Source organism: Ranitomeya imitator, chromosome 5, assembly GCF_032444005.1.
Source record: "Ranitomeya imitator isolate aRanImi1 chromosome 5, aRanImi1.pri, whole genome shotgun sequence".
Taxonomy (NCBI): Eukaryota; Metazoa; Chordata; class Amphibia; order Anura; family Dendrobatidae; genus Ranitomeya; species Ranitomeya imitator.
The window spans coordinates 411,089,308-411,104,292 of NC_091286.1; the positions used below are offsets into that span (position 1 = coordinate 411,089,308).

The 14,985-nt window shown below is 40.5% G+C and overlaps 1 protein-coding gene across 1 annotated transcript in view; it reads right to left on the reverse strand.

Annotated features, from left to right (window-relative positions):
- Window positions 1-563: 563 nt before the first annotated feature.
- The window catches only part of PDE6D (phosphodiesterase 6D), an 87,675-nt gene continuing 73,253 nt past the window's right edge, over window positions 564-14,985 (reverse strand). Inside the window, exons 2-5 of the mRNA XM_069727015.1 lie at window positions 11,975-12,063; window positions 7,495-7,620; window positions 6,659-6,764; window positions 564-5,480 (exon numbers count right to left, since the gene is read on the reverse strand). Coding sequence (XP_069583116.1) covers window positions 5,399-5,480; window positions 6,659-6,764; window positions 7,495-7,620; window positions 11,975-12,063 — 403 coding nt within the window. The 3' untranslated portion in view covers window positions 564-5,398. The remainder of the gene's footprint in view (window positions 5,481-6,658; window positions 6,765-7,494; window positions 7,621-11,974; window positions 12,064-14,985) is intronic.

Genomic DNA, 14,985 nt, shown 5'->3' on the forward strand with positions numbered 1-14,985 from the left:
CGTGCCGTCGTAGCGACCAAAGTGTCACTGTGAGACGGTACCTTAACAGTGACAAAGCTTCCTTTGTATAAATGTGCGTAAAGAGAAAGCTATCAATCACTGATTGGTCCAATGGGTGGTCCTAAGACCTCAGAAAGAATAGAGGTTTAAAAGGTGGAAAGGCAAGTTATATATAATTTTGTGAGAAAAGATTCAGAAGAAGTCTGCTCGGCAACTCCTGACCTATAACATGGTGCCTGCAGATTGGACGGCATTTTCGTGGTGACAGGTTCCATTTAATCTATTGAAAATCCCATCAGTGATTTTGCTCTCTAGCTGTTCATGAGGCGTAAAATGCATTCTTCAATTCACAAAGATTAGATGGCATTATGCCTTGTAGAGTCTATGTTTGGTCCAATGGTCAATGGAAAGACCTGGGGGCTAAAACAGTGTAGAAGGAAAATGATACATTGACCAAGAATGTTGGAAGAGAAAAAAAAATAAAAAATCTGACTTTTACAGATGTATGGCTCCTGAATAAAATGAAGTTTTCCTGGACTTTAGAAAAAAACAAAAAACACCTGTTTAGAAAGACTGTGTGTCATTTTATTTCCACAGACCATAAATTAGTACTCCAAGGTATTGTGACTGACTAATGCTCTCCAGAAAGCATCATTTAAAACGCCTCCAGAAAATGGAAATTTGCTCCACATCACAAGCTAATTTTTCCATGCCTGGGTGGGCAGGCGCTCCTGCCCATTCCATCTACACTATACAAGTTTGTTCTAAGACACAAAATAAGCCAAAAACACTGCCATTTTCAATCCACGCATAATGGAATGTGCACAGTGATTTACATATGGATGCAAATTTAAAATGAAACTCGGACAATTTCCATAATTAGTAAAATGGACGTACAAGGGTCAAGTAACAAACCAAGGCAATTTATTATGTCATTGTAGGAATCTAAAAGATGGCTGCACTTCTGCTATTGCCTAACCTGGTACCTCTCAGAATCCTTCCAAAGCACTACATTCAGATCTTTGCTCCATGTTAATGGATTATTCCTGCATTTACACACAAACTATCCGAAAGACTTCGAAATTGTAGCATAAAACCCCTTCAAATGTAGCTCAACTTTTTCGCAACCTGAAGTTGCACAAAAATTTAGCGACTTTTGGAATTTTGGACAGCGCCACCAAATGGAGTGTTTAAGGCTGGTTTCACATTTGCGTTTTTTTTTGTTGTTGCATTTTTGCGGTAAAAAACGCATGCGTTTTTTTCCCCTATACTTAACATTAAAAACGCCTGCGTTTTTTTGCATGTGTTTTGCCGCGTTTTTCAACCGCATGCGTCTTTTTTATGCATGCGTTGTGTTGCAGAAATGCAACATGTAGTAATTTTAGCGGCGTTTTTTTGCCGCAAAAAAACGCATGCTTTTTTTGCGGCAAAAAAATGCATTGCTGTCTATGTAAACGCATGCGTTTTTAACCACATGCGTTTGCGTGCGTTAAAAATGCATGCGTTTTTATTAAAAAAAAACAAAAAAACACTGATAAACCACCCCACACCATAAAATTGATAAAGGGATCCTACCCCTAACCCTACAACCCTAACCCTACCCCTAATCCCTTTAAGGGCAGGGTTTGGGTTAGGGTCCCTTTAGGGTTAGGATCCCTACCCCTAACCCTAGCTCTTTCTGTTTATAGTGGGTTTTTTACTTTATTTTGATGATTGGCAGCTGTCACACATTTATCTGCATGCGTTTAAAAAACGCAAACGCATGAAAAAACGCATGTAATCGCGTTAAAACGCCGCGTTTTTTTCACCACATGCAAAAAAGCATGCATCAAAAAAACGCGTAGTTTGCACGCGTTTACTTGCGTTTTTTCACCATACTTTTTTTTTTTAAACGCATACGTTTTATAACGCAAGTGTGAAACCAGCCTTATTCGTGCACCACAATCTAAGACTGGAGTACAAAACCCCAGTTTTAATGAATCATGGCATCAGTGTTTTGCGCAGAGTACATTCAGTGGATGGGCACAAAAAGAAGTCTAATAGGTACAGCTTTAGCAAAATACCGCATAGCAGGGATTAAGGGACGTAGTTTGGTCAATTTTCTCTGTACAGACCAATAATATGCAAACTTTTTTCATTTTGTCCTTTGTTTTACATAACACATTGAAAATTTGTGTTGGAGGGATCAAAGTAAAAATAATTAAGGTGCAGTTATGATACATGACCCTAGTAGCTCCATTTTAATTCTGAAAATTTGCCCAATTAATTTAGGATCTGTTGTTAAATTAGGAAGTGTTCTTCAAAGCTTTGTCTAAACAGCCTTAATTATAATTAAAGGGGTTATCTGGGACTTTGCTTATTTAATATAATGGGGCTAAACACTTACCAGCAGATAGTTGCTAACTACCTGCCCAACGACGATTTCTGCTGGCTCGGAGCAGTCACGGAGTACTTATACTGGCAATTCTGCAGCTTCCAGTGATATTAAAAGAGCATCTTCCATTCCACTCTGCTCTGTTGAGAGGGCATCTCTGCCGATTGACATATGGATCCCTGCTGCCTAGCTGCGGGGAGCCAGCTGTCCAACAGCAGGACATTGGTAGTGCCTGACGACAGAGCAGACCGAAAGGGAAAAGGCTGCTCTGATGATGTGATGTCACCAAAAGCTGCAGAATTGCCGGCAGTAGTCCGTGACCACTCTGAGCTGACAGAGATTGGCGCCGGACAGAACCGGCAGGTAGTTAGCAACTAACTGCTTGTAAGATTTTAGCCCCATTACAAAAGATTAACTCAGTCCCGGATAAACCATTTAACTTTATAAACCCCTACGTGACCTATGAGTTTAATAGACATTTATATCTGGTAAGATGGGCATGTATCTAAAATAAATGAACTAGAATAACTTAGAAGGGTTGTCCACTGCTGGGTAATTCAGCTTAATCACTTCAGTGCCCCAAAATACTGGACAACCCTTATAAAATGTCTACTTTTAATTGCAAATTGAATTTGCTACCATTATATTTTAACTTAGTTGACTAATTTGGTATCTAACGCACAATAAACAATTCAGTGGGAAGTACAATATATATGGTACGGACATGGGGCCTACTAGGGTAAACTAAAGTTTTCTCTGAAACAATAATGAAAAACCACCGAAAGATGTAAGATCAATTACAAATGGTACACTGTATGGGGAAGGTTAATTTTTTAGAATGGAAAAAAATGAAAGGGTAATGATGAACAATGTTGTAAATAGCTGTAAATATCTGAGACATTGCCCAAGATTAAACCAGCTAATATTGATATATATAGCTACAATCAATGCATTAGTGACCGTTTCTAGACCATGATGCCTTAGGCTGCATTCACACATCTTTATGACATGTCCTAGTGAGGTCAGATTTTTTATTTCTTTACTCGGACCCATAGAATAGACTGGAAGTATTAACGTATCTGTTAAAATCATGGATCCAAGAGTGAGATCTAGGAGAGTTAGTGCAGGTCCTATTCTCATCTATTTAGTGGGTTAAAGTCTATGGGGATCAGTCTAAAATGGATGGAACTCAGGCGTACAAAGTATGTCTTCTGTGTTTTCATCCTACCTTAACTGATCCATTGCGAAGATTTAATAAAATATTATTTTATTTTAAACTAAACTAATATTAAAATAGTTAAGTCTACTTGGGAAAAAAAATGAGAAAAAGAGACAAATGAAACAAGTATTAGGCCTGTTAGACCCGGCAGTATTTGTTGTACTTGACGTATCCATTTGTACTTTTAAAAAGGCGTAGGTAAACGTTAGGAACAAGAATAGAAAAAAAAAACGTATGGTGGATATTATGCTTGTGCACATTTTTGTTTCTATCTGCTATTTTTTTTTTTTTACAGTTCGTATCAGTTTTACAACAGATTACGGTAGTTTAAAAAAGTGCAGCTTTCAAAAGTTACAAAAGCGTGATATGAAACAGGCTCGACACCCGAGATAAAAAGAAGGGTATAATTCTCTCGGATGGTGACTCGCGGATGTGTGCATGCAGCCGTAGGACAATATGTAGGTGAAGGTCAATGCTCTAGAAACATTTCGAGCTCCGAGTCGCTGTCGTCACGTTTTTAGCTACATGCTCCACAGTGTCTCAGATCATATTGTATCAATGGTAAAAATCAAGAAAGCGTTAACGCTATGTTTTCACAGGTCAGAAATGTAGCAGATTTTAGGTTTGTTCACACATTAAGAGTTTTACTTCCAACACCGTAAATTCACAAGTATCTGCAAGGAAGTCCACAATGGCAGGTATTCCTGCGAGTGAGCGGCATTTTTTATTATTTATCATGTCTAATAAATCTATTAACCTGTAGGTTAATAATGTTATGAAGGTGCACGGCCGCAGTACTAAAAGTGTGGTGCCAGGAAAAACAAAATGCACTTTTTTCCTCCCATGAGCTGCCAGATTTCAGTCATGTAGGCGTGCCAGCGCGGCTACAGTCATCGCTCACTATACCGTGACTGACAGCAGGCTCTGTAGTACTTCAGTACAGAGCTGGCTGTCAGTCAAACGTCCAGGGCGCTTAAACCCGCCACTCACAGTGCTGTGAGCAGTAACTGTAGTCACGCCTGTAAACACTGCAACCACAATCATATATATGGGGAAAATCCGCAATAAAACAAGCAGGTGACACTGACATGCTGCAGACTGCTTTACTGATACCGTATTCCCCTGATAGTCTGTTCAAAATGTCAGAAATCTGCAGCACAACTATAATGTGTGAACATGAACATACCATTTCTGTGTATTTCTGGAGTTAAACGGTTTACAGTCCTGGAGATGTGGATTCATTTTTAAAAATCTCATCCATGTGCTACGGACTTATTCCACACAAACAATTGACCTGTGAAGTGGAATTTTATATCTTCGGCTTCCTAAATTTCACCAATTTCGAAGGGAGGGGTGACATTCACATCGAAACCTGCAATCTGATTAGAGATGGAAATAATACAATTATATGTTATGACTACCCCTGAATTTCCATGTACCTGAACCGCTGCATAACCATATGCTCGCTGGGAAGAAATCATTTTAACAGATAACAGTAAAGAGACAAAAAGTAGAGAAAACACAACAGGTGGGTTAGCAGTCTGCTGTGAACAAACTAAATAGTATTGTATCGGAGGATGCAGCGGACAGGGACAATAACTGAATAACAGATTCTGCTCCACGTGAAGACAGGGTCATGTGCTGCATGGTGTGCCCTCTGTGTACTGAAACATGGGCATAGTCCCGTAATGCATTCAAGTCCCTAGCACTCGACAAATGTTTTTTTTTTTCTTCCCCAGAAAAGAATAAAATGTAAATTAGAAATAGAACGGAGGGTAAAAAAAAATCCTGTATCTCCTTATTTTTCAAACGTAGAAGAGCCGGACTCTGGATGTACTGACAAGAAGTTCAGCATCGTAGAACTTGGTTTCTATAATTACATTGCCACTGTAAAGAAAAAAGAAAAAAAACTGTTATTACTACAAAGCACCTATCTAAATCCCAGCTTTTACAAGGGTACTCTATTAGAACAGGTAAAGAGTTTATAAGAATCCGTCAGCAGGTTTGTGCCATGTAATCTCAGAGCAGCATTATGTAGGGGCTGAGACCGTCATGTGTCACTTACTGGTCTGTATGTTTGATACAATCACTGCTTTCTATGATATATAGATACAGATTATATATATATATATATATATATATATATATATATATATATATATATATATATATATAATCAGTGCTAAAATGCTAAGCTCTGCCCACAACACTGATTGACAGCTTCATGTGTGCAATGTGCATAGGCAGAAAGCTGCTGAACAGTGGTGGGGGTGAGGATACACAGAGCAGAAGGACTGCGAGGCATGAGATGGCTAGTCCTATAATGATAATCTGCTGATAAAACACTGACTTTATTGATTAACAGCAACACACAGTCTTTTAAGTGACACATCATTAGAATCAGGGTCTCAGCCCCTGCATGATGCTGCTCTCAGATTACATGGCAAACTCCTGGTGATAGATTCCCTTTAAGTAGTTTTGCTGTAAGACATTTATCTCCCTGTAAGTTCATCTAATATATTCATTTCTCCCTCTGCTAATAAACTAAAGTCTATAAATGTAGAAAAAATACAACAAACTCGTAGTTTTGCGATACGACATCATATTTAATGATGATTTCTTACAGTGTCACCTTACAACCTGTGTCACAGTTTCTAGACTTGCAGGATTTACTAATCACTGGACACAATTCACCTGCAGTAGACTTCAATGCAATGCGCAGTCGTCACTTGTGACTGCGACACTTTTTTTGCGGCAAAATTACAGCTCTTAAATAGTCAAGCAACAGAAGGTTGCACAGACGTTTATAGAGAGACTTTTCTGAGAATTGATGTCGGGTGACACATACAGTGTATATTTGATTGTCAATTGTGTACCTTAACATTTTGAGCCCTACATATTTTCACGTGTCTGGAATACACTAATCCATACGAATTCCAGTTTTCTAGACTTCAGGTCGAGGTTTTTGATGAGCAGAAAAACTGGGCGATAGTAGCCTAAATGCTATGAAAACATAGGTTCCCAATCCAATTTCCACCATGTCAGCACACTGGCCAAGTTCTTACGTTAAAACATTAGCGGGCATCATTTGAGACTCCGGTGCTGCTTCTATCATGGACTGCCAGGTGTTCACAGAATTGGGCATTACGAAACCAAACTCAAAAGACCATTCTGAAAGACAAAAAAATACGTAACACATAATGAAATATTTAAAAGGATAAACCAAATGTATTGTTTGTGTGGGATGGTCATGAAACAAAATCTGCGGTAGAAAAAAAAAAAAGGAATGCAGATAAAAACGCAATGGACAAGAATAAAATTCAATATAGAGTTGGCGAGAATCACTTTACGGGACCAGGTCCATGGACCACATCAGTAATCTGTGGCCGCTGGACGAGAGCCGTGTGATCCGCCTAATGCATGACGGCATCTGGAGTTCCTCTTGATTAGTCGGCCTGACGCGACGCCATCATTGCTGCGTAAAGCACATGTGACGTCCCACCAGGCCGACATATCACAACACATGACTGTAGATGTCTCACGTAAAAGGCGGCTTTCAAGGCTCTGGTCCTGAAGGGGTGGATTGACGCGGTCTTGTGAATCGATTTGCCAGTAACATACCTTTAATATGACATCAACATGACCAGAGATTTTAGATTGACCTACATATTTTACCACTGAATGTGAACATAAAATGAAAATGTTAGTCATACTCTACTAGCAGGGATGAGCTGTGGAACCAGGGCATAAAACAAAGATCAAACAGTGCGTTAGATTTAGAAAACTAATGAAAAAGCATTCGACTCCCGCTCGTTTCTAAAGAGGCAACTCGAAAGTAATAGACTTTATAAACCAATCTCCAGGTTTGAGAATCGCATTCACTTCCTTTAAGAAACCATACCTTCTAAACACTGCCCCTTAAAGTAGACTTTCTGTTCTAGTCGAAAGTTCTCCATCTCTTCTTCAGATGCAAAGTTGATCTCTCTGGACACAGATTTACATTTCAAGATTTTCTTGGGCACCCGAGCTGTAGGAAAAGGCAAACAATGTAAAAAAAACAAACAAAAAAAAAAAACAAAGAAACCCATAAGCACCACAGTTATATGATCTACAATAGATGTATTGCTAGAATTGGTAGAATATGTCTCTAGATTATATTCTCTGAAGGACATCGTGACTTGCGTTTGGGCAGTGAGCTCCTTCGGTTCTGCAGCATTAAGAGTTGAGCAAAGATTCACGGGACTGTGGTCCGGTGGCCAAGTCGATGGTTCGCGGCTGCTAGACCAGAGCTTTGCAAATCTCAATTGTACAGGGAAGATTGATCCTTAAAGGGACCCTGTCATCAGAAAAAATGCTAAGAACTTGCAGATATGGGGTTAATCTGCAGGTTATCACCGTTATTATGCTGCCTGGTGCCTGCACGTAGTCCAACGCTGCGGGAAGAAAAGCAACTTTATTCACCCCAGCAGCGCTCCGGTTTCAGTCATGGTGGCGGCACCTGCGCTGGACTTCTTCATTCTTGTCATTTTATCCTTGTCTACGTAAGGTTATGAAAGAGGCTACGCTGCATTACCAGGCACAGCCACGATTACAAACAAATGATGTGCCTATGAAAGAAAGGGGTCTTTTTATACTGGTGTAACATTGGGAGTCTACTCTGTCTGATTGCCTGTCTCCAGTAGGTGTACACACCCAAAAATGATGCACAGCAGAGAGCACGATCGCTCTGTCAGCACCATTATAGTCTATGGCCAAGTCGGCACAAACACCCAGATCTCACTTTATGGGGGTTTTCGAAAGTAAGCTCCAGAGGGGACCAACGCAGTGTGAAGGCACCATAAGAATTAACAGGGATCAATACTTTTTGCTGAAAAACAAATAAAAGACTATCACTTTCTATTGTCTTTATAGCTGCATAAGTGGCAGAAAATGTAGATATTTTATACGTAACATTGACAACCACACCTGTACACAAGGCGAGCCACGCCACATGTTTCCTGCTCGTCTGAAAATCATCAAATTGCTCGTTAGAAGTTAATACTTACAGGGAAACTTCTACTACGAGCAGTTTGTACAGTTATCATATGGATAATATCTACAGAAAAGCTGAGCTACTCTCATACAATGCATTACTCAATTACTAGAAAGACAAACTGACTTTTTTTTTTATTTTTTTTTTATAGATTTTAGTAACTCAAAAGGATTCTCAACTGAAATCCCCTGTAATCCCCTCTGGCTTTAGTTTGTACAGAGCTTATTGCTTATGATCTGCACTAATGATATAGTGGATTCTTCAAAAAATCAGCTCACCATAAAAACAAAATCCTGTACTGATACACTTTAAAAACCTGCATGTTCATATTATACATTTCAGGCATTGCAGCTCATAATCATAGAGAAAACCGATAAAGGGGAGAGTGCAAGGCACAATAACAAAGAAAAAAAATGACAGTTTTATTGATTAATAATTAAAAATAATACATACAAAAGGTAAAAGGGATTTTCCCACGATCTTAAGTTCATTTTAATCAATAGATCTAGGAATAATATTAATTTCCACAATTGGATGTGTTTAAATAAAATGTCCATGTGACGAGATGATCTTAGGCTAGGTTCACACTACGTTATGTGAACCCGTTAAACGGACTACGTTACACCGTGGCATAACGCGGTGTAACGTAGTCCGTTAACGCCACCATTGCTTGTAATGGCGAACGCATCGCTAGCGCACGCCCACATTGGGCATGCGCTAGCGATGTGCCGTCATATTAGTGACGGACCGCGAACGCTGCTTGCAGCGTTCACGGTCCGTTCCTCGCTAGCGCAGATCGGGCATCTGCGCTAGCGGGATCGGCAAACGCGATCCCTTTTGGGACATTGCTTTAGCGCAGTCCGTAGCGCTATGCGCTAAACGGACTGCCCTAACGCAATGTGACCCTAGCCTTTTAAATGTGCCCCTGCTGTGTACTGTGTAATGGCTGTGTCTGACCGTGCAGGAACATGGTCTGATCATTCCTCAGCTCCTCGGCAGGGGAGGAAGCAAAAGACTATACTGACAGGACAGCATGGGATCACGGCTGATTCTTTCTGTGAGATAAAACATTTCACTGCCTGTTTTAAAACAATGTTTTACTTCAAATAAAGAATCATTCGCACTCCCATGCTGAACAGGACGTCATAATTATCATTATTCACTGCAGCCTGGATGAGGGTAGTTGACACAAGCTGTGAGGCAGTGTTGTGGTCACTTGTCCCTGCTTCTTTCACTATGATCACTGTGATTGAATCGATAGGTCATCAGGGCGCAGAGGTGAAAGAAGCTGTGGCAAGTGAACACAACGTTGCCTTCTGAGGACGTACGGTTTCATAATCCTGAGTGAATACTTTTGGCTCAAATGGAACATTACAAAAAGTAAAGTATGAAAACAGATATAGTCGTTTATGGAGAACTGTAGGGAAAGCGGATCTTTCACTGGATTACACAATAGAAAATACTAATATTACTAACCATTTCCTGATGTAGGACGTAATAGTATGTCCTACATCATGTTCGCATGTGTGAAGTGGGCTCAGGAGCTGAGCCTGCACAATACCCGGCAGATCCTCTCCCCCTCCCCCACTTTCTAAATAAATAAAATAACATATTTGGAGTTGCCATGTCTGAGAAGATACAATGTATCAAAATATAAGATCGATCAACCCAAACTTGTAAACACCGTAATGAGAAAAAAAATAAAAAACACCAGATTAAAAAATGCTAAATCTTGTGTACCAAAATGGTATTAAATTAAAAAAAAAGAATCATCAACACAAAATAAAAAAACAAAAAAAACAACAAAACATAAGCTTCACTGATGGAAAAATAAATAGGGGTCCCAGAAAATAGTGACACAAACCAATTCCATTTGTAAATTTCCATTTTTTTCACCACTTATAAGACAAATATTGCTATACAAGATGGTATCCCTGTAATGATACTGACCTGGAGAATCATTTTACCACTCGTTGTCTAAGGGATCCATTTAATAATTTATGCACCTGTCTATAGTGAAATCTGGTGACAGATCAGTTTTAGTGGGATAAAAAAAAATAAATGGCAAGAAGTACCCTTTAAAAAGGACATACCGTATATACTCGAGTACAAGCTGAGATTTTCAGCCCATTTTTGAAGCTGAAAGTGCCTCTCTCGGCTTATACTCAAGTCATTGTCCCAGGGGGTCGGCGGGGGAGGGGGAGTGGCAGCTTTCACATCATACACACCCCCTCCTGGCACGCAGGCAGCTCTTCCTGTGTTCAGCGGTCACGTGGTACTGCTCATTAAAGTAATGAATATGGACACGTCTACACTCCCATAGGCGTGGAGTGCATATTCGTTACTTTAATGAGCTGTACCATGTGACCGCTGAGCCCAGGAACAAGATACCGGCGCCATATACCATCGGAGAAGCAGGGACATACAGAGACCGCCAGGAGGAGGTGAGTATGACGGGGGAGGATGAGCCATGCGATATTCATCTGTCCCCGTTCCACCGCCGAGCTCTATCTTCCACGTACTCTTGCTGTAACGTTCAGGTCAGAGGGCGCGATGACGTGTTTAATGCGGGCCCTCTGCCTGAACAGTCACAGCCAGAGGATCCGGAAGACACAGAGGCGCGCAGCGGTGGAACGGGGACAGGTAAATATCGCAAGTGCCAGGGGCCTGAGCAAGCGGCACCGGCACCAGGCCTCCATAGCGCCTCGATGTCCCCGCCTGCTCAGGACACCGGCACCTGGCCCCCAGTGACGAGAGGTGAGAATGTCATTTTATTTTGTTTTTTATATCGCAGCAGCATATGGGGCATATTATTCTATGGAGCATCTTATGGGGCCATAAACCTTTATAGGGCATATTATTCTATGGAACATCTTATGGGGCCATCAACCTCATCTTATGGGGCCTTTATGGAGCATTACATGGGGCATATTATTCTATGGAGCATCTTATGGGGCCATCATTAACCTTTTATGCAGCATTACATGGGGCATATTTTAATATGGAGCATCTTATAGGGCCATTATTAACCTTTGTGCGGCATTATATGGGGCATACTTTTTGTATGGAGCATCTTATGGGGCCCATCATGAGCTGTATGGAGCATTATATGCGGCTCCTGATTCAATATTGATATTCAAAAACATTTAACCTAATGATGTCCCAATTAATTTTACTTTTATTGATATCTATTTTGATTTTTGAAATTTACCAGTAGCTGCTGCATTTCCTACCCTAGGCTTATACTTGAGTCAATAAGTTTTCCCAGGTTTTTTTTTCGGCAAAACTAGGGGTCTCGGCTTATACTCGGGTCGGCTTATACTCAAGCACATACGGTAATAAAACTTACCTTCATGTTCAACTCCTGGAAATGACAAATCTTCTGCTCCCTGCCACATCGTCTTCCCTGTTTCACCATCCCGGAGAATCATTGAATTTCTAATAGGATTAAGGAATACAACCTGCAGTGATCTAAAACACAAAAACATTCAGCCATTCATACATTACCAACTCCAAAGAAAAGATGCGGCTGGGTTATCATGCAACTCATACTATACATCCAAAAATTGGGTAAATGTTGCCATAGTCTCCTGGATGTTTTTCAGTACACGGACAGGGCTTGCCGCCGTCTGACAACCTCTTCAAAATGTTTCTATTTTTTTTTTTTACGAGCAGTTAATGACCACACAGATGCGGAATCCTGGATGTTAATCTCCACTAAAAAGGTGACTGCGACCTCTAAGCACTTTCTAATGCAGTTAAATGAAGATGGACCTTGCACACCAGACTTGTCTCCACCAATGATTTTACAACTTACTAGAAGCATTTTTCAAGTCCAGAATTGCAAATTTTTGCTGCAGTATTTCAGAGTACACAAGTTTAAAAAGAAACTATGCAGAGGAGGGTAACCTGTGCTGCTTCTCCAAGACCGACACAACTGAGAGAACATAGCCATAGGCAGGTCAACTAAACTGAGCCGGAATGGAAAAAGTCAGAAAGTACCAGCCAAAACGATTGGTCTCTCCATTCAAATTTTTATTTCAGGCTAGGTTTTCTCTGAAGCGGCATGCTGCATAGAGGGAGCCTGTCCCCGATTTCTGCTGCCTGTAGTTGGGAAGCAAGAATAACCCGACAGGTTCCTTTGATGCAATGCATCTCCTGAGAACATGTACTGGATCCAAGTTATTGAGGTTGTGATGGCTCACAACGTAAATGTACACACCTCAGAGTGAAGGATAGTCCTTGCAGCATGGCTGAGGCGTCATCTGCTAATGTGATTTAAACAGCTTAAGTTTACTTCACCCTGACTAAGGCAGAGGGCCACGAAGATTAGCAACTTCACACAATGAATTCAAGAATAGCCTAACGTGGTTATATCATACGTAAAGTCATCATCGAACGCTAGGCTAGGCTCACACAAATGCAGTGCTCTACCCCCAGCTCTGAATCAGGTTACCCTCAGAATCACACAAAAACAGGATTCCAGTGAAAACCACGTCAGAGCCAACTCCTATTAGGACCTTGATAGAACCACTTTGGACTCCTGGCCTTAATCGTAGCATCATTCCTACAATAAAGCTGACACTATATCTGTAAATATACAAAAAAAAACACCGGCTCATTTACTGGCAAAACAAAATGATCCTCATTTTCCCGTTACAAACAAAAATCTAAGATGATTTTTTTCCAGGATGATAACGGGCAATCATAAAATCCTCCATGTTCTTGCACTGGATGGTTAGTATTATAGTATGATCATACAGAGACTTATGATGTGGAGTCTACAGTGGATTCTGCTCTGAAATCCACATTAAAAAAACAACTTCAAATAATATTAAAGGCATTTTATTGATTTCAATAAGGTTATGTTCTCACGATGAGTTTTTAATGATTTTTTTTTACACTGCATATTTTGGAAAAAATGTAAGTAACCTATGTGTAATTCATGGGTGCAGAAAATCCGCAACTTCAAAAACTCATCAAAAGCTCATCGTGGGAACATAACCATTTATATAACTTGTTTTTCTTCCTTGAAGTAGTTTAAAAAAAAAAAAAATGAAAAAAAAAAAAAAAAAAAACAGTACGGTGGAAAAAGTGACATGTAACTTCTTTTAAATGGGTTCCTCATAGAATTTGCACCACATTTTACACTGATGTTAAAAACTTTCAAAAACGTGTGAAAGAAAAAAGAAAATCAGATACAGGGTCATAACTGAAGAATGTTATAGAAAAAAATAAAAACACACACAGATTTCTGATGAGGATTTCTCTTGAGAAAAGCATATTGAATATTTTCACACCACTGGGGAATTCACAGAAAATTCAAGACTGGATCCCAATTAAGTCCTGAAAGTGTGCAAATAGTCTAACACTGCTTCAATTTGGAAAGTGTTCCTGGATTGTATATGTGATGGCGAAACCAACAAAAGGCTGCCAAAGTGAGACAGGACTCCGCACTCTAGGATTGTGACACAACTGATTAAACTTACTGTATATTGGACTTATATCTGATATGAATTACCAGGGTATCAGTGAAAAATACATTTCCAGTGTATGAAAAACTGCTTAGCTTAAAGGGAACCTGTCAGCAGTTTTGGCTGATATAAGATACGGCCACAGCCTTTCAGGGCTTATCTGACCTGATAAGAAAAATACATTTTATCATACTCACCCGGCGGCCTGTCCGGTCCAATGAGTGTCGCAGGTCCTGGTTGGCGCCTCCCATCTTCTTGCGGTGCCGCCCTCCTGTTGCTTCATGGCTCCCCGGCATCGCGCTCCTGCGCAGGCGTACTTATCTGCCCTGCTGAGAGCAGAGGAAAGTACTGCAGTACGCAGCCACCGGGAAAGGTCAGAGAGGCCCAGTGCCTGCGCACTGCAGTACTTAACTCTGCCCTCAACAGGGAAGAAGATGGGAGGCGCCGGACCCGGACCTGCGAGACCCATCAAACTGGACGCCCCCCGGGTGAGTATATTAAAACTTATTTTTCTTATTTTTCAGGTCGGACCAGGGGTTTATCTACAGCATTGTTCAATGCTGTAGATAAGCCCTGAAACCTGGTGACAGGTTCGCTTTAACCATTGTGCTTGTATTAGACAGCACATAAGCTTCAGATTGTCTATGCATCGGCTGTGATAGAAAAGAGGGCTAGCATAGCTATAGAAACAAACTAGTGCTAATCACCTTCACAGGACTGATGACATGCTTGATATGGGGCCCGAACAAAGATATTTTTAGTTAGCTTTTGGTCACTTGGCACCTTCTAAAGAGGCTTTTACACTGAAAGTTTATTGTGAAATTTTTACTATTGTGGAGACCCGGGGGATCAGTGGGCACCCAGGTCCGCTACCTGGAACCACATG